The sequence below is a fragment of the Aquarana catesbeiana genome, linkage group LG09 (assembly GCF_042186555.1).
Source record: "Aquarana catesbeiana isolate 2022-GZ linkage group LG09, ASM4218655v1, whole genome shotgun sequence".
Classification (NCBI taxonomy): domain Eukaryota; kingdom Metazoa; phylum Chordata; class Amphibia; order Anura; family Ranidae; genus Aquarana; species Aquarana catesbeiana.
This window is the reverse complement of record NC_133332.1, coordinates 35,351,896-35,375,102: the sequence shown is the minus strand read 5'-3', so window position 1 is coordinate 35,375,102 and position 23,207 is coordinate 35,351,896. Positions and strand designations below refer to the sequence as shown.

The following is a 23,207-nucleotide window of genomic DNA, read 5'->3' as shown; positions in this document are numbered from 1 at the left end:
TGGGCGTAAAGTGAAGTTTTGACATCACTTCCACCCTGCAATGTTATGGAGACGGGTGGAGGCCATCTTCCCCTCAGTCCTCTCCATACCCAGCAAAGGAAAACCTCCGATCGCCTCCGCCGCTGCCGACGGCTCCGGGAAGCGACGGAGGGCACCGGAGCGCTTCGGGAGGGGGGGCTCTCTCCCGCTGCCGATAAAAGTGATCTCACGGCGGATCCGCCACAGAGACCACTCTTTTTGGAAAGCAGACCGCCAGCTGAAGAAAAGGATACCGGGGTTATTATGGCAGCTAGCTGCTGCCATAACAACGATATTCCTCTTCAAACTTAGGACGTAGATTATCGTGCGGCGGCCCGTAAGTGGTTAACATTGTAAGTGATTGAGACAATTCACTGCATTAGTGCCACTGGTTCCCACAATGCGTCAAAAGTGTCAGTTAGTATTAGAATGTCTGCCGCAATATCGCAGTCCTGCTATAAGTCGCTGATCCTTACTAAAAAAAATAAAATAAATATAAATAAATAAAAATATCCTATAGTTTATAGACTATATAGCTATAACTAAATATGTAGCAGAATACATATTGACCTAAATTTATGAAGAAATTTGATTGTTAAATTTTTTTGATTGGGTATGTTTTATATCAGAAAGTATAAAAGTATTAAAAGCAGTTACTAGCATAATAAATAAATAAAAATTCCATAAATATATTGCATAGTAGATGCTATAATGTTCGTGTAAACCAATCAATATACGCTCATTGGGATTTTTTTTTTTTTTACAAAAAATATATAGCAGAATACATATTGGCCAAAATTGATGAAGAAATTACATTTTTTAAATTTTTTTTATTGGATGTGTTTTATAGCAGAAAGTAAAAAATATTGTTTTTTTATCAAAATTGTCAGTGATCAAATACCCTCCCTCTAACCTTCTCCCTCTAACACTCGGGCATTTTCTACTCCCACTGGACACCTTCTGGCCCCCATAAAGTCTGAAGACTGTAAACTGGCCCTTTGTTTAGAAAGTTTGGAGACCAGTTAGCGGCTGGTGCTAAACATTTTTTGGAGGGTGGCAGGCGAACAAACCCCCCCAGGTCTGCACTTACCCCTCCAGCGGTCACAGTGCTGTGGCTTCCCCCGACTTCCACCCGGTGTCTTCTTTAGATCCTTCTCCTTTCCTGATTGGCCGGGACGGAAACATTGGCGAATATTGATTTGCTAGTGTGACAAGTGGGATCATGTGCTTTTAAAAATATGTCAGACCTCATAGAAAGCCATTAGTCTGGCGCCCCGTGTGCAAACTAGGGGGGCGGCGCCCCTGCACCCCTTATGGAACCGCCGCCACTGTTGGAGATCCCTGATTTAGATGAACAATGCCTTTGAATTACATGATGCATTTTGACGCATTAAAGCGGAGTTCCACCCAAAAGTGGAACTTCTGCTTATCTGATTCGCCCCACTCCGGTGCTACACTTGGCACCTTTCGGGGGGAGGAGCGGATACCTGTCTCTGACGGGTACCCTGTCCCCACTTCCAGGAGACCGGGCCGCGGCGAAGTACGTCAGCAGCTCGGTCCCTCACCTTCTGCCAGGCCAGTGAGAGAGCGCAGCATGCTTCCCTTACCGACAATGGCGGCAGCACCCGACCAGTTGATGTAAACATCGCTGGACTCCAGGACAGGTAAGTGTCCTAATACTAAAATTCAGCAGCTGCAGTATTTGTAGCTGCTGACTTCTATTTTTTAAAGGGGCGGGCGGACCTCCGCTTTAAATTGCATGCTGGAAGCTAAAGTATATGAGTTCATTTCAAATGCATAGACAATTCAGAAAACATCAGCAGAAGACATATTGCAGCTTGTGCATGTCATCCTATTACAGTTCTGTTTGTAATCTATAGCAAATAAAAGTAATGGAGCGAGTAAATGCCTGTGTCTGAGCACGTCGTGCAGCGTACAGTCAGGAGACGTTAGCTGCTGGTGACACAACCACTCAGAGTCATGAAGCTGTAGCTGCAAATTCTACTTTCACTTTTATTTCAGAAAACGGAGACGCAGCAAGATGCCAGGACCTGGGAACCCCTTTGCTTCTTCTCATGAGGTGTCCACTGGGGTAAGTGATAAAGGCCAACTACTTTGGTCATGGTCCACTAAAAAAAGTGGGCTTTAGAGGATAAAGAGACAAAAAGTAGAGAGGTATTCTGTGCTGGGAGGGAGGAGGAGAGGTCCTGCAGGACAAAAGGCAAGATGAGGAAAAGTCTGAGTTCTGTGTAGTATGGTGAAATAATTGCAGGAAGGAGAGGTCCTAAACAACCCAACTTTACTGAACCACTCAAAGCTGATATAATGTAGAGCTCTAAAAGTAACTCCAACCTATCCTCGGTGGTCAGAATCTTGGTAGTGAGACGATAAGAACCAACAATTATTAAGTCCGGACTCGTCAATCCAGTATCAGGCAAGTCTACATGTATCTAACTGCCATAAATGTGAAAGTAACATTTGTGAAGACCTTGCAGCTGCACAGGGTTCCCCCCCAACCTAAAACTGAACTCAAGGGTTACTATGATATAAGTTTGACTGAACCATGCCGGTCCAAATGAACGATTTCCTTGACTGACAGATGAGCGTCAGTTACATACAGTATACAGCGGTGTGTCTCAGCAGCGGTATGGGGTCTCCCGTCCCATTAGCAAAACATAATTAAGTTGGTGTTGCTCAGCCAATCACAAGAAGCTTTGTATTTTTATGAACAAATACAAGGCTTCCTCTGATTGGCTGAGGTGGAGAGGTGGGTGGATGATGTCATGATTCCCACCTTAGCCAATCAGAGGAAGCCTCAAATTCATTCATAAAGTACATAGCTTCCAGTAATAAGGATGAGCTCAGGCATGTTCGCAACTCCACGTGCCCGCGCCCGCCAGGAAACTGACACAGCACAGCGCTAATCACAAGCAGTGAGACATTTCTCGATCCACGGGGGCACAGATCGGGAAAAGTCTCATTACCTGTGATTAGCGCTGTGCAGTGTCAGATTTCTGGCGGGCGCGGGCACGTGGAGTTGCGAACATGCCGGAGCTCATCCTCATCCAGTAACATGCAAAATCCGGAATATTGCGGCACTCCTTGGTATCTTTATTGAAGCATTAAAATCACATCACAGGTATGACAGGAACATGAAATGTAACGCGTTTTGCACTAAAACTGCGCTTACACAAACCTCATACACACATACATTGCATGAAATATATAAATATATATATATATATATGCATGATACAAGTGAGCATGGTGTGGCAATTAAGCAATTGTAAAATTAACCAATAAATCAATTAGAAATGCACTACCACTACACCAATTAGAGCCTATGGGGGTTATTTACTAAAGGAAAATCCACTTTGCACTGTAAGTGCACTTGAAAGTGCACTTAAAGTGCACTTGGAAGTAAAGTCGCTGTAGATCCAAGGGGGACATGCAAGGAAAATAAAAAACAGCATTTTAGCTTGCACATGATTGGATGATAAAATCAGAGAGCGACTGCACTTCCAAGTGCACCTTCAGTGCAAAGTGGATTTGCCTTTCGTAAATAACCCCCTATGTTCCTTGCCTCCCCATACTAACATGCCATATACCCATACATCAAAAAAACAAAAATCACAAACAAAATAATACAGGTCACACAAATCTCCTCCAAACCGTCACCCGGGGTCGGTTTGGCTGAACGGACCTAAAGACGCACAGGGCTCCTGTGCAATTTCGCACCAGAGCCGCAGCAGAGATATGTGAATTGGTTCCATAGAGAGTCGGTCAAAATCTCCTGCTATTATGAACTGAATGTGGGGAACCCGCATCCAATTTGCAATACTGTGAACCCAGCCTTATACAACGGTTTGGAAAACGGCAAAATATTCTCGATGATTATTGGAGTTTCCGAAAATTTAAAAAAAAAAAAAAAATCTATAAAAACAATGTAATTATAAAAGATCACAAAAAGATCAAAATAATCCAACAAAAACAGAGCCCTGGGAACCCTATACAAAAAAGGTATAGTTAGACAAAAGGAATGGTACAGTTGAACGAAGAAGAAATAATCACTGTATGAACCAAAAACAGATGTAATACCAAACCTACTTTACTGACTCAATATAATGTGTTAAATGTGGTGTGATATAAATGAACGTCTGTCAGATTCTCTTGTACCTGACTGATGAGCCCGATAGTGCAGAGGAAGGCCTCCCTTACGTATCTGACTCGCGGCCCCTGGTAGAGCAGACAGGAGGCACGGGAGTGCAGAGTGGTATGAGAGCCTGGCGGGTAAGTTGCTGGTAGGGTGGCTCCGGGGTCCCAGATGCTGTAGAGGAGACCACCAACAGGAAGGAAGATCCAAACAGCGGACAGAATGGAAGTTGGAGCACCCGATATCCACACCCAGAAGTAGAAGCAAACAGTCCTTACACAGTTCAGAGGGTTGTGGATTCCAGTGGAAGCAGGCAGGCTGGTTCAGACACAGACAGGTGATGCCGGAGCAGGAACTAGGCAGACAGGTCAGGTCACAGGCCGGGTCAACTAGAGGCGGGCAGCGTAGGCAGACAGGTCAGGTCACAGGCCGGGTCAACTAGAGGCGGGCAGCGTAGGCAGACAGGTCAGGTCACAGGCCGGGTCAACTACAGGCGGGCAGTGAGGTATCCAAGGAGCAGGTGGGTTCAGAGTCAAGCCAAGGTTAGATGCGGGCGGAGAGCAGTGAAAGTCAAAAGGTCAAGCCGGGTTGTTCAGGAGATCAAAACACAAGGCAGATAAACAGGAGCAGGGGTCACAGGGAGCTGCAAATCAGACAGCACTGAACCTGTGTGCATCCCCTGTTTAAATAGGGCGTTTGGCACCGAGCGCCATGCGCACAGGCACATACGCACACCGGCACGCACATGTACACAGACGCGTGCCAGGGCGGCCAATGTTGTGTCTTCCACTGGGACCTTCCTGACAAAGTCAGTACCCTAATGGCTGTTCATGAAATAACTCAAGGTAAAAATGCCACTGTGTTCATATATATATATATATATATATATATATATATATAAAAATATATCACATCACCATGCGAGGATACAGATCTACACACCCTCCAGATGGCACTAACAGCTCCCTTGTTTATTCATAGAAATGTATAAGGTGCCACTCATAGTTTAACCCCTCTGGAACTCTAGTATGCAATGTAAGATCCAATAAACCTCGCGTTTACAGAGACGTAAAGCTGTCACCATCACATCTGGGAGTACCCACCTTCTCTACAGCCTGGACAAGGATGGCCATTATATTCCCCATATGATGTTCTTGGAAGTGCAATTAGCCACTTACCCACTGGGCACTTAAACCCCCTTCCTAAACAGACCAATTTTCAGCTTTCAGTGCTCTCACATTTTGAATGACAATTACTCAGTCATGCAACACTGTACTCATGAAATTTTTGTCCTTTTTTCCCACAAATAGAGCTTTCTTTTGGTGGTATTTAATCACCACTGTTTTTTTTTTTTTTTGGCACTGTAAAAGAAAAAAGACGGAAAATTCTGTAAAAAAATGCATTTCTCTTTGTTTCTGTTATAAAATCTTGCAAATTAGTAATTTTTTCTTCATACATTTTGGCCAAAATTTATACCGCTACTTATCTTTGGTAAAATTAACCCAAATTGGTTTATATTAATTGGTCTTTGTGAAAGTTATAGCGTCCACAAGCTATGGTGCCAATCTCTGAAAATTGATCACAACTAAAGTACTGACGGCCTATCTCATTTCTTGAGACCCTAACATGCCAGAAAGTACAAATACCCCCCTTTTTGGAAAGTAGACATTCCAAGGTATTTAGTAAGAGGCATGGTGAGTTTTTTGAAGTTGTAATTTTTTCCCACAATTCTTTGCAAAATCAAGATTTTTTTTCTTTTTTCACAAAATTGTCATATTAGCAGGTTATTTCTCACACACAGCATATGCATACCATAAATTACATTCCAAAACACATTCTGCTACTCCTCCTGAGTATAGCGATGCCACATGTTTGAGATTTTTACACAACTTGGCCACATACAGAGGCCCAACATGCAGGGAGCGCCATCAGGTGTTCTGAAGCATAAATTACACATCTAATTTCCTGACTACCTCTTACACTTTTGAAGGCCCTGGAGCACCAGGACAATGGAAACGCCCCAAAAATTACCCTATTTTGGAAAGTAAACACCCCAGCATATAATCTATGAGGCATAATGCGTCTTTTGAACATGTCTTTTTTTTCTACAAATTTTTGGAAAATGTGGAAAGAAAATGAAAAAGCAATTTTTTTAACACAAAGTTGTCCATTTATACAAAATTTCTAACACATAGCATGTACATACCAAGAATGACACCCCAAAATAGATTCTCCTACTCCTCCCAAGTATGGTGACACCACATGTGGGAGACTTCCACAGCCTGGCCACATACAGAGGCCGAGTACAGCTGGGTATGGCTGAGCATGGCTGTGTTTTGCTGAGTATGGCTGTGTATCACTGAGTATGGCTGAGCATGGCTGGGTATCGATGAGTATGGTTGGGTACAGCTCGGTATGGCTGGGTATTGCCGAGTATGGCTGAGCATGGCTGGGTACAGCTTGGTACGGCTGAATATGTCTGGGTATGGCTGAGTTTGGCTGGGTATAGCTCGATATGGCTGGGTACGGCTGAGTATGGCTGAGCATGGCTGGGTACAGCTCGGTATGGCTGGGTACGGCTAAGTATGGCTGGGTATCGCCGAGTATGGCTGGGTACAGCTCGGTATGGCTGCGTATGGCTGAGTATGGCTGGGTATAGCTCGGTATGGCTGGGTATCGCCGAGTATGGCTGAGCATGGCTGGGTACAGCTCGGTACGGCTAAGTATGGCTGGGTACAGCTGAGTATGGCTGGGGGTGGATGGGATGGTTGAGCATGGATGGGTGGATAAGTATGACAGAGATAGATGAGTATGAATGGCGAGATGGCTGAGCGTGGATGGCGGGATGGATGAGCGTGGATGGCGGGATGGATGAGCGTGGATGGAGTGATGGATGAGCGTGGATGGTGGGATGGATGAGCGTGGATGGCGGGATGGATGAGCGTGAATGGCGGGATGGACGAGTGTGGATGGAGTGATGGATGAGCGTGGATGGCAGGATGGATGATTGTGGATGGCGGGATGGATGAGCGTGGATGGCGAGATGGATGAGCGTGGATGGCGGGTCTGGATGAGCGTGGATGGAGGGATGGATGAGCGTGGATGGCAGGATGGCTGAGCATGGATGGTGGGATGGATGAATGTGGATGGCAGGATGGCTGAGCATGGATGGCGGGATGGATGATTGTGGATGGAGAGATGGATGATTGTGGATGGAGGGATGGATGAGTGTGGATGGCGGAATGGCTGAGCATGGATGGCGGGAGGGATGAGCTTGGATGGCAGGATGGATGAGTGTGGATGGAGGGATGGATGAGCATGGATGGCGGGATGGATGAGTGTGGATGGAGGGATGGATGAGCGTGGATGGCGGGATGGCTGAGCATGGATGGCGGGATGGATGAGTGTGGATGGCGGGATGGATGAACGTGGATGGCGGGATGGCTCAGTGTGGATGGCTTATACAGAGAGATGGATTTGTCACTGAGCAGCACTGTGGGCACTACACATCCGGCCCACATCGCTGCTGCCATCCGATCCCTCTACTCTCCGCTCACAGTGTACGGAGAGGGGAGAGAGGAACCGGATATCACGCCGGCACGATCGTGTGGTAAATTGCCGCTGTCATCGGCCATTTACCGTGATCCATGGTGCGGACCCGGCGGTCACGTATGCTCCCGTGTGCGCGCCCCAGGGGGCGTGCGGGAGTGCGATTCTGGGAGGATGTCATAGTACGCCCTCCCAGAGTTATCGAACCGCCCTGTAGCCGTCATTCGGCTATGGGCCGGTTGTTAAGTGGTTAATGAAAGTTTTTACACCATACTCTCTTCCACTTGTGCTAAATCTAAACCTATCCCCCTCAATAATTCTTGGGCAACATGGACAATCATTTGAACCACATTTGAAGTTACTTCTAGAGGTCGACCGATATGGGTTTTTCTCTGGCCGATGCCGATGCCGATATTTAGAAATCGCGGTGGCCGATGGCCGATATATGATGCCGATTTTTTTGGGCCGATATATTAGGCCGATTTTTTTTTTTTTTTTCTTTTTCCCCCTTCATCTCATAAAATCTAACAGTTAGACCCCTTTCACACTGGGGCATTTTTTTAGGCTAAAAATAGCGCCTGTAAAGTGCCAGTAAAATGGCTCCCCTCCAGTCTCAGTGTGATATCCCGAGTGCTTTCACACTGAGGCGATGCGCTGGCAGGATGTAAAAAAAAAGTCCTGCAAGCGGCATCTTTGGAGCGGTGTATACCGCTGCTCCACCACTCCTGCCCATTAAAATGAATGCGCACCGCTGCCGAAGCACCTGCATAATGTTTTGGCAGCAGCACTTCAGGGGCGCATTTAACCCCTTCCTCGGCCGCTAGCTGGGTTATAAGCGCCCCGCTAACAGCCGAATAGCGCCGCTAAAATGACGGTAAAGCGCCGCTAAAACTAACAGCGTTTTACCGTCAACGCATGCCCGCTCCAGTGTGAAAGCAGCCTGAAGTAATAAGTGATACAGAAAATTTTTTACATTTAAACATTTATTGAACAAAACAAACCTCCAATCAGTTCACTTGTATGTAGAATTTAGATTAAAAAAAAACTATATCTTAAATATTAAATACACAAAAACAGGTAATCAAAACTTTTGGACGAAAAAAAAAAAATGGGCTAACTTTACTGTTTTATTTTTTTTTTTTTTAATTAGTGTATTTTTTAAAAAAAAATTGCGTTTGAAAGACCGCTGCGCAAATACCGTGTGACATAAAATATTACAACAACCGCTATTTTATTCCCTAGGGTCTCTGCTAAAAAAAATATATATAATGTTTGGGGGTTCTAAGTGATTTTCTAGCAGAAAATACAGGATTTTTACTTGTAAGCAACAAATGTCAAAAAAGATTTAGTCTTTAAATGGTTAAACTGAAAACTTCTCCACGGAGTTCAGTCTATTGATAAAAAGAACCCGAAGAGATACAAATGTATCTTCTTATCAGATTTGGCAGGCTGCCCAGGGAGGAGAGAAAACAAACTTCAAACAGCTTGCAATTGACTTCTATTACAGAAGTCATTTGCAAGTCCCGCTGAAGTTATAATCGGCTTTTTTTATCAGCACAATCGGCCGATGCCGATTAAGTAAAAAAAGCCAAATATCGGCCGATATATCGGCCGGCCGATATATCGGTCGACCTCTAGTTACTTCTGAAGTTTAAACAATGGGGGAGATTTACTAAAACTGGAGCACTAAAGCCCCGTACCCACGATCGGAAATTCAGCCAGCAAAAGACCGATGAGAGCGTTTGGTCAGAAAATGCGACCGTGTGTATGCTCCATCGGACTTTTGCTGGTCGAATTCCCGCCAGCAAAAGATTGAGAGCAGGTTCTCAATTTTTCGGTCGGAAAAAGTTCTGATCGGAAATTCTGATCATCTGTACCAATTCCGACGCGCAAAATTCCTACGCATGCTCGGAAACAATTTGACTCATGCTCAGAAGCATTGAACTTCATTTTCTTGGCTTGTCGTAGTTGTACGTCACCGTGTTCTTGACGGTCGAAAGTTCAGCGAACTTTTGTGTGACCGTGTGTATGCAAGCCAAGCTTGAGAGGAATTCCGTCGGAAAAACTATCCAAAATTTTTCCGACGGAAATTCCACTTGTGTGTACGGGGCATTAGAATCTGGTGCAGCTGTGCATGGTAGCCAATCAGCTTCCAACTTCAGCCTGTTCAATTAAGCTTTGGCAATAAAACCTGGCAGCTGATTGGTTACTAGGCAGAGCTGCACCAGATTTTCAGGTTTAGTAAATAACCCCCAATGTGTGTTACCAGGTCTCTTTGATGAAATATAACTAGGGGATAAAAACTGTCCCAAAGTAGGGGCTTGTCGTGACACCACTTTAATCCCATTTTTAAGAACTTTGGTGTAGACCTCATCCTTATTTAGCACTGGAATATACTTCTCTATAATTTTCCTCACTTTGTAAAATTCCACGCTATAATCTGTGGAAAATACTGGTGCACTACAATTACCAGCCCTTTCCCTCTTACCCCTGAGGAGGTTGTCCCTGGTTGTAGCCCCAGTGATGTCCAGCGCTCTTCTCAAATCAGCAGTAGAATAACCACGCTGAGTGAAGCGCTGACACATTTGTTCACACTCATACTGGTAATCCAGTTCTTTAGAGCAAATGCGGTGAATCCTCAGCATCTGACCCACTGGAATACACCTGATGGTATGTCTGGGGTGTCCAGAATCAGCTCTGAGAATGGTATTACCTGACAATGGTTTCCTGTATAGATTGGTTCTCACTTTGCCCCCACTATGTGATAACGCCGCATCCAAAAATGGTATTGTATGATTGTCACGAGTGATCGCGGGTGCCCGGCGGTCTTCGCGCCCGCCAGGCACTCGCATCGGCTCCAAAAGTGGCCAAAAGGAAAAGCGACGTAAGGTAACGTCGATTTGCCCAGCTGAGCCAACCTGCCACAGTAAAACTGCAACGGCTGGTCCGGAAATGGTTAATATTTTTTTACCAAAAATATGTAAAGAATACATATCGGCCTTAACTGAGGAAAACATTTTTTTTTTAAATTGGGATTATGTATTATAGCAGAAAGTGAAATTTTATTTTATTTTTTTCAAAATTGGCGGTCTTTTTTTGTTTATAGCGCAAAAAATAAAAACAGAAGTGATCAAATACCACCAAAAGAAAGCTCTATTTGTGGGGAAAAAAAGGGCATCAATTTTGTTTGGGTACAATGTCACACAACCACGCAATTGTCATTTACAATGACTCAGTGCCGTATCGTAAAAAATGGCCTGGTCATTAAAGCGGTTGTATACCTGCAAAAAAAATTTTTTTTTTCTACCCCTGTAAAGCAAAAGGCATAATGAGCTAGTATGCACCGCATACTAGCTCATTATGAAATACTTACCTTAGAACGAGGTGTCGGTATCTTACCTGGTCCACGCCGAGGGAGCGGTCATGTTGCCTCGGCGTGTCTTCCGGGTATCGTGGTTCCAGCACTGTGAGTGGCTGAAACCGCAATGTCGTCACTCCCGCGCATGCGCGCGGGAGATTTCTTACTCGGCAAGGTCCGGCAGTTGCCGGCCTTCAGCCGAGAATCCCCTGTGCGCATGCGCCGCTGCAGTCAGCGGCTCATAGCAAGGGGAATATCTCCTAAACTGTAAAGGTTTAGAAGATGTTTTTTTTACCTACAGGTAAGCCTTATTATAGGCTTACCTGTAGGTAAAATTAAAAAAAATTACTATACAACCACTTTAAGGGGGTAAATCCTTCCGGGGCTGAAGTGGTTAAAGGAAACCTGTCTTTAGAGAAATAAGCTGGCTTTGATTACTGTCCTCTAAATTTAACATGCTAGCTTCCTGACAATCATACCAATTGAGACACTGACCCCAAACATATCTTCAGCTCAGGAATACTAATCGCCTCTGACTTCATTGGAAGCATATTTGTTGTCGATCAATTACTCAGAAAGTATTGTAGGCTACAGCCAGGCAAGTAGCAGATTCAGGAAAAATGAATCAATGGCAACTCATGTGTTGCCTTATGTCCAGGTTTCCTTTAAATTGTGGAAGATTTGTAAGGTCTTCAGGATAATTGGCTTTACCGAAGTTCCTCTATGAGTTCTGTAACTACTTTGCTAGCTGAGCAACGTAATGAATTTCAATACTAGCTTTTGTCTTCATAGACCACCATCATCGCCATAGAGTTCAATGGAGGGATTGTCATTGGATCCGACTCAAGAGTGTCCGCTGGGTGAGTCTCAATGGCTTGGGTGTCATACAAACATTTTTTTTATTACATTCTAGTTCTGTCTATTAATCTCATTCCCCTCTCTCCCCAGAGACGCTGTGGTCAATCGTGTCTTTAATAAGCTGGCTCCTCTTCATGATAAGATCTACTGTGCCCTCTCTGGTTCTGCCGCTGATTGTCAGGCTGTAGCTGATATGGTGAATTACTATTTGGAAGTGCACAGGTGAGACCATGCTTATGCAATGGGACCCAGTACTGCCCATTTCATAATAATGTACCCATTTAGCTGTAGCATTAAAGGGGTTGTAAACTTTCATGTTTTTTCACCTTAATGCATCCTATGCATTAAGGTGAAAAAAACACCTGTCAGTGACCGGCCCCCCAGCCCCCCCGTTTTACTTACCTGAGCCCTGGAACTTCACCCGACGGGGACGCGCTGTCTCTCTGCCTGGGGTTCTCGGCTCTTGATTGGATAGATAGATAGCAGCGCAATAAAACCCTTACAATCAATCACTTTAACCCTTTCTCTGCCAGAGCCGTGTGTGTGTTTTTTTGCACACATTTAAAAAATTATTTTAGGCCTGAATACTGCAGAAACCCACAAAACATTATATATTTTCTGAAAGCAGACACCCTAGAGAACAAAATAGTGGTTGTTCCAAGTTTCTATGTCACACGTTGTTACTGCAAAGTAAAAGCTAAAAGTTAATTTTAGGGCACTTAAACACAATAAATTACACAATATAAAAGATGAGGTTCCACCAAGGAAATAGATACCCAACATGTCAAACCTTACATTTTACGTTCCAAACTTCAGTACCCTGTATTTTCCATAGGCAATGCCTTAAAAGCCCCCTACAATTTAGTTTAGCCTTACAGTGGAGGTCTGATGCTAAACATATTGCTCTTACTTCACGGTGCTCAGCAATGTGTATCACAATCAACGTCTTCATGCATAGGCGCTCCCCAATGTGTGCGTTTATGTTTGTATTTGAATATATGTGGGGGTGGGGCCTCAAAAATTTCTTGGGGCCCCCTTGGTGGTGGAACGCAAGGGGTTGGGGACAAGTGAGACCTTTGTGACCCTGGTAGTTCCGCCACTGCTAGGTAGTATAGCCTGGAGCCTCAGTCACAGCCCAATGGAGTCTTCATTCAAAGTGTAAGAAACCTCCTTTGCTGATGTTGGCTCATATTGAAAAAGAAATATATAACTCATGACTCAACCCAATTGGACAAGCAGTATTGCCTATATTTATGCTTTCTTGCACATCTTTTTTCACTGCAGTATGGAAATGGACACTGCGCCCTTAGTGGTAGCCGCTGCAAACCTTGTAAAAGGGGTCAGCTACAAGTACAAGGAGGAGCTGTCTGCACATCTCCTCGTGGCTGGCTGGGACAAGAAAAATGGAGGACAGGTGAGTTAAAAACAAATTGAATCCATACGAAGAAAGTAAAAAGTAGAAATAGATCATTCTGGGGGGGTTTTAATAAGATCAGATTGGTAAGAGATCATGTGGAATAAATACAGTGTGTGAACATAACTGGATATACAGTATAGGGAGATTGTGTAGACTTTTCCCTATTACTCTGAAATGTTACTCTAATACTGCGTACACATGAGCGGAATTTCCGTCTGAAAAATCTTGGATGGTTTTTCCGAAGGAATTCCACTCAAGCTTGCCTTGCATACACACGGTCACACAAAAGTTCTCTGAACTTTCAACCATCAAGAACGCAGTGACGTACAACACTACGACAAGCCGAGAAAATGAAGTTCAATGCTTCTGAGCACGCGTCAAATTGTTTCCGAGCATGCGTAGGAATTTTGCACGTCAGAATTGGTACAGACGATCGTAGCTTTTTCCAACCGAAAAATTGAGAACCTGCTCTCAATATTTTGCTGGCTGGAATTCCGCCAGCAAAAGTCATCAAAAATCAAAGAAATATGGTATCCGAAGTTATTGGGATAAGAAGGTTTAGATAGCTGTCCCAGAGACAGAACAACATATATATATATATATATATATATATATATATATATATATATATACATACACACACACACACACACAAAAAAATGTTTTGCCTTTGATTTTTATTTTAAACTGAATGTGTTGTTTAACAAGCTGAGGGTTCACATATACTTTAATAATAATAACAATATCTCAAACCATGCAAAGTGTTCATGTTTCAGATTTTTTCATCTTTACCGATTTTAATCAGGTATTTCCCCACAAGGATTTTTGTGATTTTATTAAACTTACTTGTCAGAACTGGATGTAGTTCCGAAAGCGTAGAGTATTCAATGTTATAACTTTGTGCTAACAAAAACATTTTCTAAATAAGACTACACAATTATAATCATTTAAGACTCCATTCACGCTTGCATTTTTTTAAAGTAAAAAAAAAAGCTGTTAATAGGTTTTTGTAGTAGTGTTTAGAAGCATTAGTGTTTTTTTTTGCGTTTTGCAAAGCTAAAAAACGCTATTAGTAGCGTTTAGCAGTGTTTAAGTGTTTTTTCTGCTGGAAAAACGCTTCAACAAACTCTACAAAAATCTTTTTTTTTTCTGCTCTTAGACGCTGAAGCTCAAAAAAATGCTAATAGCCTAAAGTAGTGTGCATGGACACATAGTATGACACTATTTAGCTTCTAGGAACAGAAAAAAATGCTAGCGTGCATGGAGCCTAAGACTGACTCTTTAGATTCTTGGGTAAGCCTAGCTGTGACTGGTCCTCTTTAACCACTTCAATACCAGGCATTTTCACCCCCTTCCTGCCCAGGCCAATTTTCAGCTTTCAGCACTGTAACATTTTGAATGTTGCGGTCATGCAACATTGTACCCAAATAAAACTGATGTCATTTTTTTCCACAAATAGAGCTTTCTTTTGGTATTTGATCACCTCTGCGGTTTTTATTTTTTGCGCTATAAACAAAAAAAATGACAGAAAATTTTGAAAAAAACACAATATTTTTTACTTTTTGCTATAATAAATATCCCCAATTAAAAAAAACAAAAAAAAACCAATTGTATTCCTCAATTTAGGCTGATATGTATTCTTTACGTATTTTTGAAAAAAAAAAAAATCGCAATAAGCATATATTGATTGGTTTGTGCAAAAGTGATAGCACCTACAAAATAGGTTATTGATTTATGGCATTTTTGTTATTATTATTATTTTTTTTTACTAGTAATGGCGGTGATCTGCGATTTTTATCGTGACTGTGACATTGCGGCGGACAAATCAGACACTTTTGACACTATTTTGGGACCATTCACATTTATACAGCAATCAGTGCTATAAATATGCACTGATTACTGTATAAATGTCACTGGCAGGGAAGGAGTTAACACTAGGGGGCGATCAAGGGGTTAACTGTGTTACCTAGGGAGTGATTTTAACTGTAGGGGGATGGGACTGACTGGGTGAGGAGACCGATCGGTGTTCCTATATACTAGGAACACACAATCTGTCTCTTCTCCCCTGACAGGTCGTGGATCTGTGTGTTTACGAGCGATCGCGGTGCCCAGCGGACATCGCAGCCGCCGGGCACATGCATCAGCTCATTGGTGACGCGGCCGGCCGGAAGCCGAGGACGTCATATGACGCCCGCCCAGGATGGGAGATTCCATCTGCGAAGGTCATATTACTATAGGCTGGTACTGAAGTGGTTAACTACTTAAGGACTGCCCACTGCAGATATACTGTGGCAGGGCAGCTGCTCTGCGCTGGATCACATACCTGGTTTGTGATCCACGCGCCAGGGTAGAGAGCACACCCACGGGCCCCCTCTCCCCCGGCTGTGCTGCGATTGGCTGCAGCATCAAGCAATCAGCGGCTCCTGGGCGCTGATTTGTTGCCGTCACCCGACGATTGGTGCTGGAGATTACCGAAGAGAGCCCTGTGTAGGTAAACAAACACAGGGCTCTCTTCTGACAGCAGCAATGTGCTGTTTTTTCCTCCTGGAAAGCAAATTGCTTAGTAAAATCAGCACACATATTAGACACACATTTAACCCCTTGATTGCCCCAGATGTTAACCCCTTCCCTGCCAGTGTCATTAGTAGTTATTATTTGTTTTTAGCACTGATCACTGTATTAGTGTCACTGGTTCCCAAAAAAGTGTCACTTAGTGTCCGATTTGTCCGCTGCAATATCGCAGGCTATAAGTCACTGATCGCCGCATTACTAGTATAAAATAAAACAAAAATCCATAAAAATATCCCATAGTTTGTAGACGTGATAACTTTTGCGCAATCAATATATGCTTATTGGGATTTTTTTTACCAAAAATATGTAGCAGAATAAATTTTGGCCTAATTAATTAATGAAGAAATTATAGTTTTTACATTTTTTAATTGAATATGTTTTATAGCAGAAAGTAAAAAATATTATTTAACCTCCCTGGTGGTATGATTCTTTCTGATTTTAGGTGCTGAAAGCGGTACAATTATTTTGCATGGAAATTTGGTGTTTTGTATTGTAGGTCTGTAATTCTTAACAACAACACACTTAAATCTGTCCAAACAAGAGTCTAGTAGATATCCCGGGTATGATGAAGTTTGAAACACAAAAACATAAATTATAATATAATAAATAAATATAAATAATTAAAAAAAAAAATAATATAATAATAATAAAATACATTTCCCCACGATTCACTATCGCTCAATTCTGCAAGTGTTCTAATTTACTATCGCTGTTTCCTAGCTGGTCTAAAGCCACGTTTGACGTAAAGGGACACTTTTTGGTTGCTATGGACAATCTCCAGTTTCCAGGCAGAAAGAACAGTATATATAACATAAAACTGCATGCAGGGAATTGGACAAAGCACTGGGGACAAAAGGGATGTGAAATAATTTCATACAGTACTGTAATCTGTAAGATTACAGTACTGTATGTATTATGGTTTGTAAATTTTTTTGAATTTGCCGCCAGGCTCCACCCCCGTGCGTCGTGACGCTCGCAGGGAACGGAGCCTGACACAGAGAGGCTTTGCGAGGAGACAGAGCCCGCAGACACAGCGGGGGGACATCGCAGGATCCTGGGGACAAGGTAAGTAACGCCGCACCAGGATCCTGGGGACAAGGTAAGTATACTGCACCAGGATCCTGCAATGCAATCCCGAGTGTGGCTCGGGGTTACCGCTAATGGTGCTGAAATTTAATCCCGAGCCACACTCGGGAATACCGTCAGGGAGGCTACTATAATATTATTATATTATTATTATTATTATTTAATATAATATTATTTTTTTTTTCAAAATTGTCAGTCCTTCTTTGTTTATAGTGTAAAAGATAAAAAACGCAGAGGTGCTAAAATACCACCAAAAGAAAGCTTTATTTGTGGGGAAAAAGATGACATCAGTTTTATTTGGGTACAGCGTCACATGACCGTGCAATTGACATGTAAAGTAAAGCAGTGCCGTATCACAAAAAATGGCCTGATCATGAAGGGGGGGTAAAACTTCCAGAGCTGAAATGTGTTAAAGTGAATTAAGTATTCACATGCTGTATTATATATATTTTACATATAGTTACATGCACAGATTGTATAAGGGAATGAATAATCATGTAAAGTCCAAACCTTGTAACCTAAATGTACACTTTATCCATCTCTCCTGAACAGGTGTATGGGACGTTGGGTGGGATGATAAGCCGACAGCCTTTTGCCATCGGAGGATCTGGCAGTTCCTATATATATGGTTATGTGGACTCTGTTTATAAGCCAGGAATGACCAAAGAGGAGTGTGAGAGGTTCACTGTCCACGGTAAGGGGCTCGCGGGTATCTTTACAATGAAAATATTATATATTATTAATATTATATTAAATATTATAAATTAAAGGGTAACTCCACTTTCGTGGGGAAAAAAAAACTAGCAAGTATAAAAAATAATATATAAAATTGCAGCACAAGTCATATTGTAATTGAATGTTATTAAAAAATCACCTTTCCTGTTCAATCTGCAGCTCTGTAATTTCCTGTAAAATCCAATATGGCAACCTGGAGGTGTTCTGTACACAGATGGGGTACAGAACGCCCCCTGAAAATGTAATTTTCTGCTTGTGTGATTGGCTTACTAAGATACTAAGTCAGATATCAGGCATCCCCTGCAACTCAAATGTCATTTTTGGAAAGATACTCCCAAAGGAAAATCACATCGAAAGGGATGCAGACCCTGCCACTTTCCCCATTAGAACCCTGCAGGTGCAGAAGCTGATTGATAATTATAAAACCACTCCCATACAGATTCACATGGGCACAGACAAACAACAGCTATTTCATCATAATAACAAAAAGGTAGGAATCTGCAACAAAGGTAAAAATCCTGCATTGTACATAGAGGGGAATGTTTTTTCTCAATAAAAGTGGAGTTACTCTTTAAAGCATACTTTTATTATAAAAAGAAAAAAAATCTGTATGTCTTCAGTGAGCTAATGTGTATGTATGTTGCACGTCATGCAGGCAGCTGTATCATAAAAATATCTTCTGCATAGGGATGCCCCATCCTCTTTCTGGCTTTGAGCATTCGGCACTGTGGGGGTTAATAACTTTGGGTCTTGCGTGAAGCTGCTGTGAAAAAGCTCCCAATTGAGGACCTGCCTCCTCATCCCTCCTTCTCCATTAAAAAATCTTTCATTGCTTTCACTGCCTGTTACAAGATCTGTAAATGGATAAGTCACAAGATTCTCTACCCCATTCACAAGAAATTTTACATGTAGTGAAAGCAACAGTATTGGAAGTTCAGGGACAGGAAGAGGACAGGGCATCCTTGAAAGTGAAGATTTCCATAGGACCCAGTTGCCTGTGGAAACTGTGCCTGTATGCAGTGCCGGGACAAGGCCATCTAGAGCCCAGGGCGAACATGCCAAATTGCGCCCCCCCCAAGATGTATGGTTATGTGTGAGCAAGAATCCCCCCCCCCAAAAAAAAAAAATCAAGCACTAACCTGCATACTCCCCCCTAAGCATGAATCCCCCTACCCCCCTTCCTCCAAGTACAAAATCCACCCCCCCCTGCTGAAATCCCTTCTCCTGGCACAAATCTTTGCCTCCCATCCTCCCTCAGTTCTCGGTGTAGAGGCTGTGGAGGACTGATGCAGCATTGGATCAATTCTGAATCCAGCTAGGTGAGGATGCGGGAACCTTTGGCTGACCAGTATGTGCTACTATGGGTAGGGCAGTGGCGGCTGGTGTAATTTTTTTTGGGGGGGGGCAGCAAACAGTAAGCCACCCCCCCCAGTCGGTCAGTCACACTTACCCCATCACTAAACGGCTTACCCTGCTCAGCGGCGGCGGCCTCCCGTACTCCTGCTCTCCATGGGTCATTACGGCGGCGAAGGCAGCAGCTTCCGTTTCCTCCCTACTTTTCGGTGGCCAATCGGGAGTCTTCTCCTTTCAGCCAATTGGAAAACGGGTCTCACACCCACTTCTGATTGGCCGGATTGAGGATCAGTGTTCCAACAGCGAATATTCATTCATTGTTGTAGCACACCTGGGTGGAATTGGAGCGCACTCTCTGCGACCCGAGGCCCATCCTATTTTGAAGCCTATTAGAGCCTCTGGCTCTAATCAAGTGCTTAAAAAAAAACCTGGCTGCTGTAATTCATGTGCCCGGTGCCCTGAAAGGGGCCAGACGCATGAATTGGGGGTGACTGCGATGGCCGTGGATAGATTCATGCTATGCATGAATCTATCCATTGCATATAGAGGGTGCCCCTAATGGACGGGCCTCCACTGGTGAAGGGTCGAAGAAGACAAAAAACAACTTTTTAAAATTAAATGAATGTTTTCAATTTAGCGAGGCCTTCATTTATCCTGCGTTGCTTATGGACCTGTTAACAAAAATAGGGAAGCCTGAAGTTTTCGCATCTGTACTGGATCCAAAGAACATACTTGTTACTTCGGAGTATGGATGACCATGTGTGGTAGAGCCTCCAGCCCTTTGTGAGGTCCAACTAGAGTAAATCCCTACTCCTGCCAGCTGAATATAGTGGTGGGGGAGCAAGGGAAAGATGGGATGTTCTATTGGTAATACTGCCATTAAAGTGGACATGTTTGTTTGCTCTTCAGGAGGACACAGTTTCACTTTAGGCTTTGACTTTGGCTTTTCATTACGAAGGCCACATGATATATTTTTCATATATTCATGGGCCGAAAAAAGTCCCCTTCAGAATCCCCTGTTACCTTAGGATCCCCATCAGACTCTTTCTCTTACACCAGGATCTCCATCAGACTCTTCCTCTTACACCAGGATCTCCATCAGACTCTTCCTCTTATGCCGCGTACACACGAGCGGACTTTACGGCAGACTTTGCCCGGCGGACGGGATTTCGTCGGACAATTCGATCGTGTGTGGGCTCCAGTGGACTTTGTTTTCTCAAAAGTTGGACGGACTTAGATTTAAAACATGTTTCAAATCTATCCAACGGACTCGAGTCTGGTCGAAAAGTCCGCTCGTCTGTATGCTAGTCCGACGGACAAAAAGCCACGCTAGGGCAGCTATTGGCTACTGGCTATGAACTTCCTTGTTTTAGTCCAGTCGTACGTCATCACGTACGAATTCAACGGACTTTGGTGGATTGTGTGTAGGCAAGTCCGTTCATTCAGAAAGTCCGTCGTAAAGTCCGTCGAAAAGTCCGCCGGGCAAAGTCTGCCGTAAAGTCCGACCGTGTGTACGCGGCATAACACCAGGATCTCCATCAAAGTCTGCCACTTACATCAGATCTCCAAAAAAGTGTTTCCTCTTACGTCAGAGTCCCCCACTTAAATCAGGATCCCATTTAAAGTCCCCCTATTACAACAAGATCTCTGAAAGTGTCTCCTCTTACATCAGGGTCCCGATCAGAGTCTACCATATATCAGTAGCAGAGACCATAGGCTGTTTCTGCTGACCTAAATCTTCAGTCAGTGCAAACTGAGAATATGCCACTCTAGCTGCAAGCCAGATAAAATCTTGTGGCAGGCTGGATGTGGCCGGTGGGCCATAGTTTGTAGACCTCAGTCTGAGAAACAAATCTGATTCTTATGGCTTTTTTAATATCTACTCAATAAATGCAAAAAATAATTCACGTACAGCTTTTTGGAGGTTGATTTTTTATTCTTAATCTCCCTACAGTCCTCCAAGTAATAGTTTCTGTATTAATGATTCTATGCTACTTTTCTTTCCTCCCAGCTCTGTCACTAGCAATGAGCCGAGACGGTTCCAGTGGAGGGGTGATCTATCTAATGACTGTAACAAAGGACGGATCGAAGCAGACTATCCTAACCGGAGATGACATTCCTAAATTCTATGACCTGTAATCACTGGATATAAATATGTGTACATTTTTAATAAATTCATTTCAATAACATTTGCAAGACTTTTATTGTCATTTTTCCCTACGTATTTGGTAACTATACAGTCACACATTTAAAACCCAAAAAGGAGCTTTGCTGGGCTCAGAATGTTCTGTCCCACTTACATGTGTTTTTTCTGTGTTTTATTGAACGCATCAGGTTATTATTGTTTTGTAAAAAGACACAATGTCATGGGTGTCCGCAGAACTTTTTTCAGGGGTGGGGCATCACTTTAAGGTCACCCATGCAATATAAAAAGATGTACATTCTCTAGCTGCTTCAGCCCCGGAAGATTTTACCCCCTTCCTGACCAGATCACTTTTTGCGATTCGGCACTGTGTCGCTTTAAGTGACAATTGCGCGGTCGTGCAACGTTGCACCCAAATAAAATTGACATACTTTTTTCATCACAAATAGAGCTTTCTTCTGGTGGTATTTGATCACCTCTGCGGTTTTTATTTTTTACACTATAAACAAAAAAAGAGCGACAATTTTGAAAAAAAAAACTGCAATATTTTTGAATTTTTGCTATAATAAATATCCCCCAAAAATATATAAAAAAAAACTATTTTTTTCCTCAGTTTAGGCCGATATGTATTCTTCTACATATTTTTGGTAAAAAAAAAAAAAAAAATCGCAATAAGCGTATATTGATTGGTTTGCGCAAAAGTTATAGCATCTACAAAATAGGGGATCGTTTTATGGCATTTTATTATTCTTTTTTTTTTTTACTAGTAATGGTGGCGATCTGCGATTTTTATCGGGACTGTGACATTATGGCGGACACATCGGACACTTCTGACACATTTTTGGGACCATTGCCATTTATACAGCGATCCGTGCTATAAAAATGCACTGATTACTGTAAAAATGTCACTGGCAGGGAAGGGGTTGACACTAGGGGGCGATCAAGGGGTTAATTGTGTTCCCTCTCAGTGTTCTAACTGAAGGGGGAGGGGACTGTCTAGGGGAGATGACAGATCGCTGTTCATACATTGTATGAACAGACGATCAGTCTCTTCTCCCCTCAGAGAACCAGAAACTGTGTGTTTACACACACAGATCCCGGTTCTCGGTGTGTAACCAGCGATTGCGACTGCCGGGCACTCGCATCGGCTCTGGGGGCGAGAAGGCCACAGGGGCCACAGGGCGAAGCGACGTAACATAACTTTGTTTCGCCCAGCCGTGCCATTCTGCCGCAGTACAACCGCGGCGGTTTGTTGGCAAGTGGCTAGGCTATATTTATATGGGCATGGTATGCCTGGCCTGAATTATCTCTTATATAACACATATATCTTTCCAGTGGAAATATATATGTGTTATATAAGAGATATTTCAGCTTCACTTTGTATTGGAAGTTACTCAGGCCAGGCGTACACTCAGTCCATGCCCATATACACATAGCTTAGAGAATGTACATCTTTTTATATTGCAATGTATTGCAATACATCTTGATGAAAACAGCCTATACAAAGTGAAGAAGATGAATTATCTCTCAACATACACAGACATATCTTTCCAGTAAAAGCTGTCCAACTTCCCAGCAATATACAAATCAATATGCTCCTCCTAACTGCTCTGTGGTTCTTCTTCTGTTGCTTGCAACTGTATATGCCACTCACTTCAGGTTAGGATTTCCTGTGATGTGATGATGAGTAGGCACTGGTGGCGTATCACTCAGCAGCTCGGCCACAGACTGCACTGAGTGGGTGGTGCCGGCCGGATCTACACAACACGTACACAGGCAGGCAGCCAATCACTGAAGAGGAGTGGCGGAACATCCAAGCTGCCGAGCGGCCAAGCCATCTCATCCGATGATCGGGCCGGGGTTGAGGGAGGGACATCAGATGTGTCAGGAGACAGAGCAGCTGAAAAAGTCAGTGGTGGCCATGGTGGACACTGCAGCTGGCAACTGTAACACCTTCTTGATGATT

General features: G+C 43.3%; 1 protein-coding gene across 1 annotated transcript; it reads left to right on the top strand.

Annotated features, from left to right (window-relative positions):
- The first annotated feature begins 1,954 nt into the window (after nt 1–1,954).
- Nucleotides 1,955–21,287, top strand: PSMB9 (proteasome 20S subunit beta 9). The gene is made up of 6 exons (XM_073598266.1): nt 1,955–2,110; nt 11,871–11,938; nt 12,027–12,158; nt 13,221–13,350; nt 17,563–17,704; nt 21,110–21,287. The coding sequence occupies exons 1-6, from the start codon at nt 2,060–2,062 to the stop codon at nt 21,235–21,237; spliced, it is 651 nt and encodes a 216-aa protein (XP_073454367.1). The 5' UTR covers nt 1,955–2,059; the 3' UTR covers nt 21,238–21,287.
- Nucleotides 21,288–23,207: the final 1,920 nt, after the last annotated feature.

What these genes read in the sequence shown, in the direction of transcription:
- PSMB9 (XM_073598266.1), top strand. Translation starts at nt 2,060, where the DNA reads ATGCCAGGACCTGGGAACCCCTTTGCTTCTTCTCATGAGGTGTCCACT. An exon ending in CTCATGAGGTGTCCACTGGG is followed by an intron (nt 2,111 to 11,870) that starts GTAAGTGATAAA and finishes TTGTCTTCATAG; the next exon opens with ACCACCATCATCGCCATAGA. An exon ending in TACTATTTGGAAGTGCACAG is followed by an intron (nt 12,159 to 13,220) that starts GTGAGACCATGC and finishes TTTTCACTGCAG; the next exon opens with TATGGAAATGGACACTGCGC.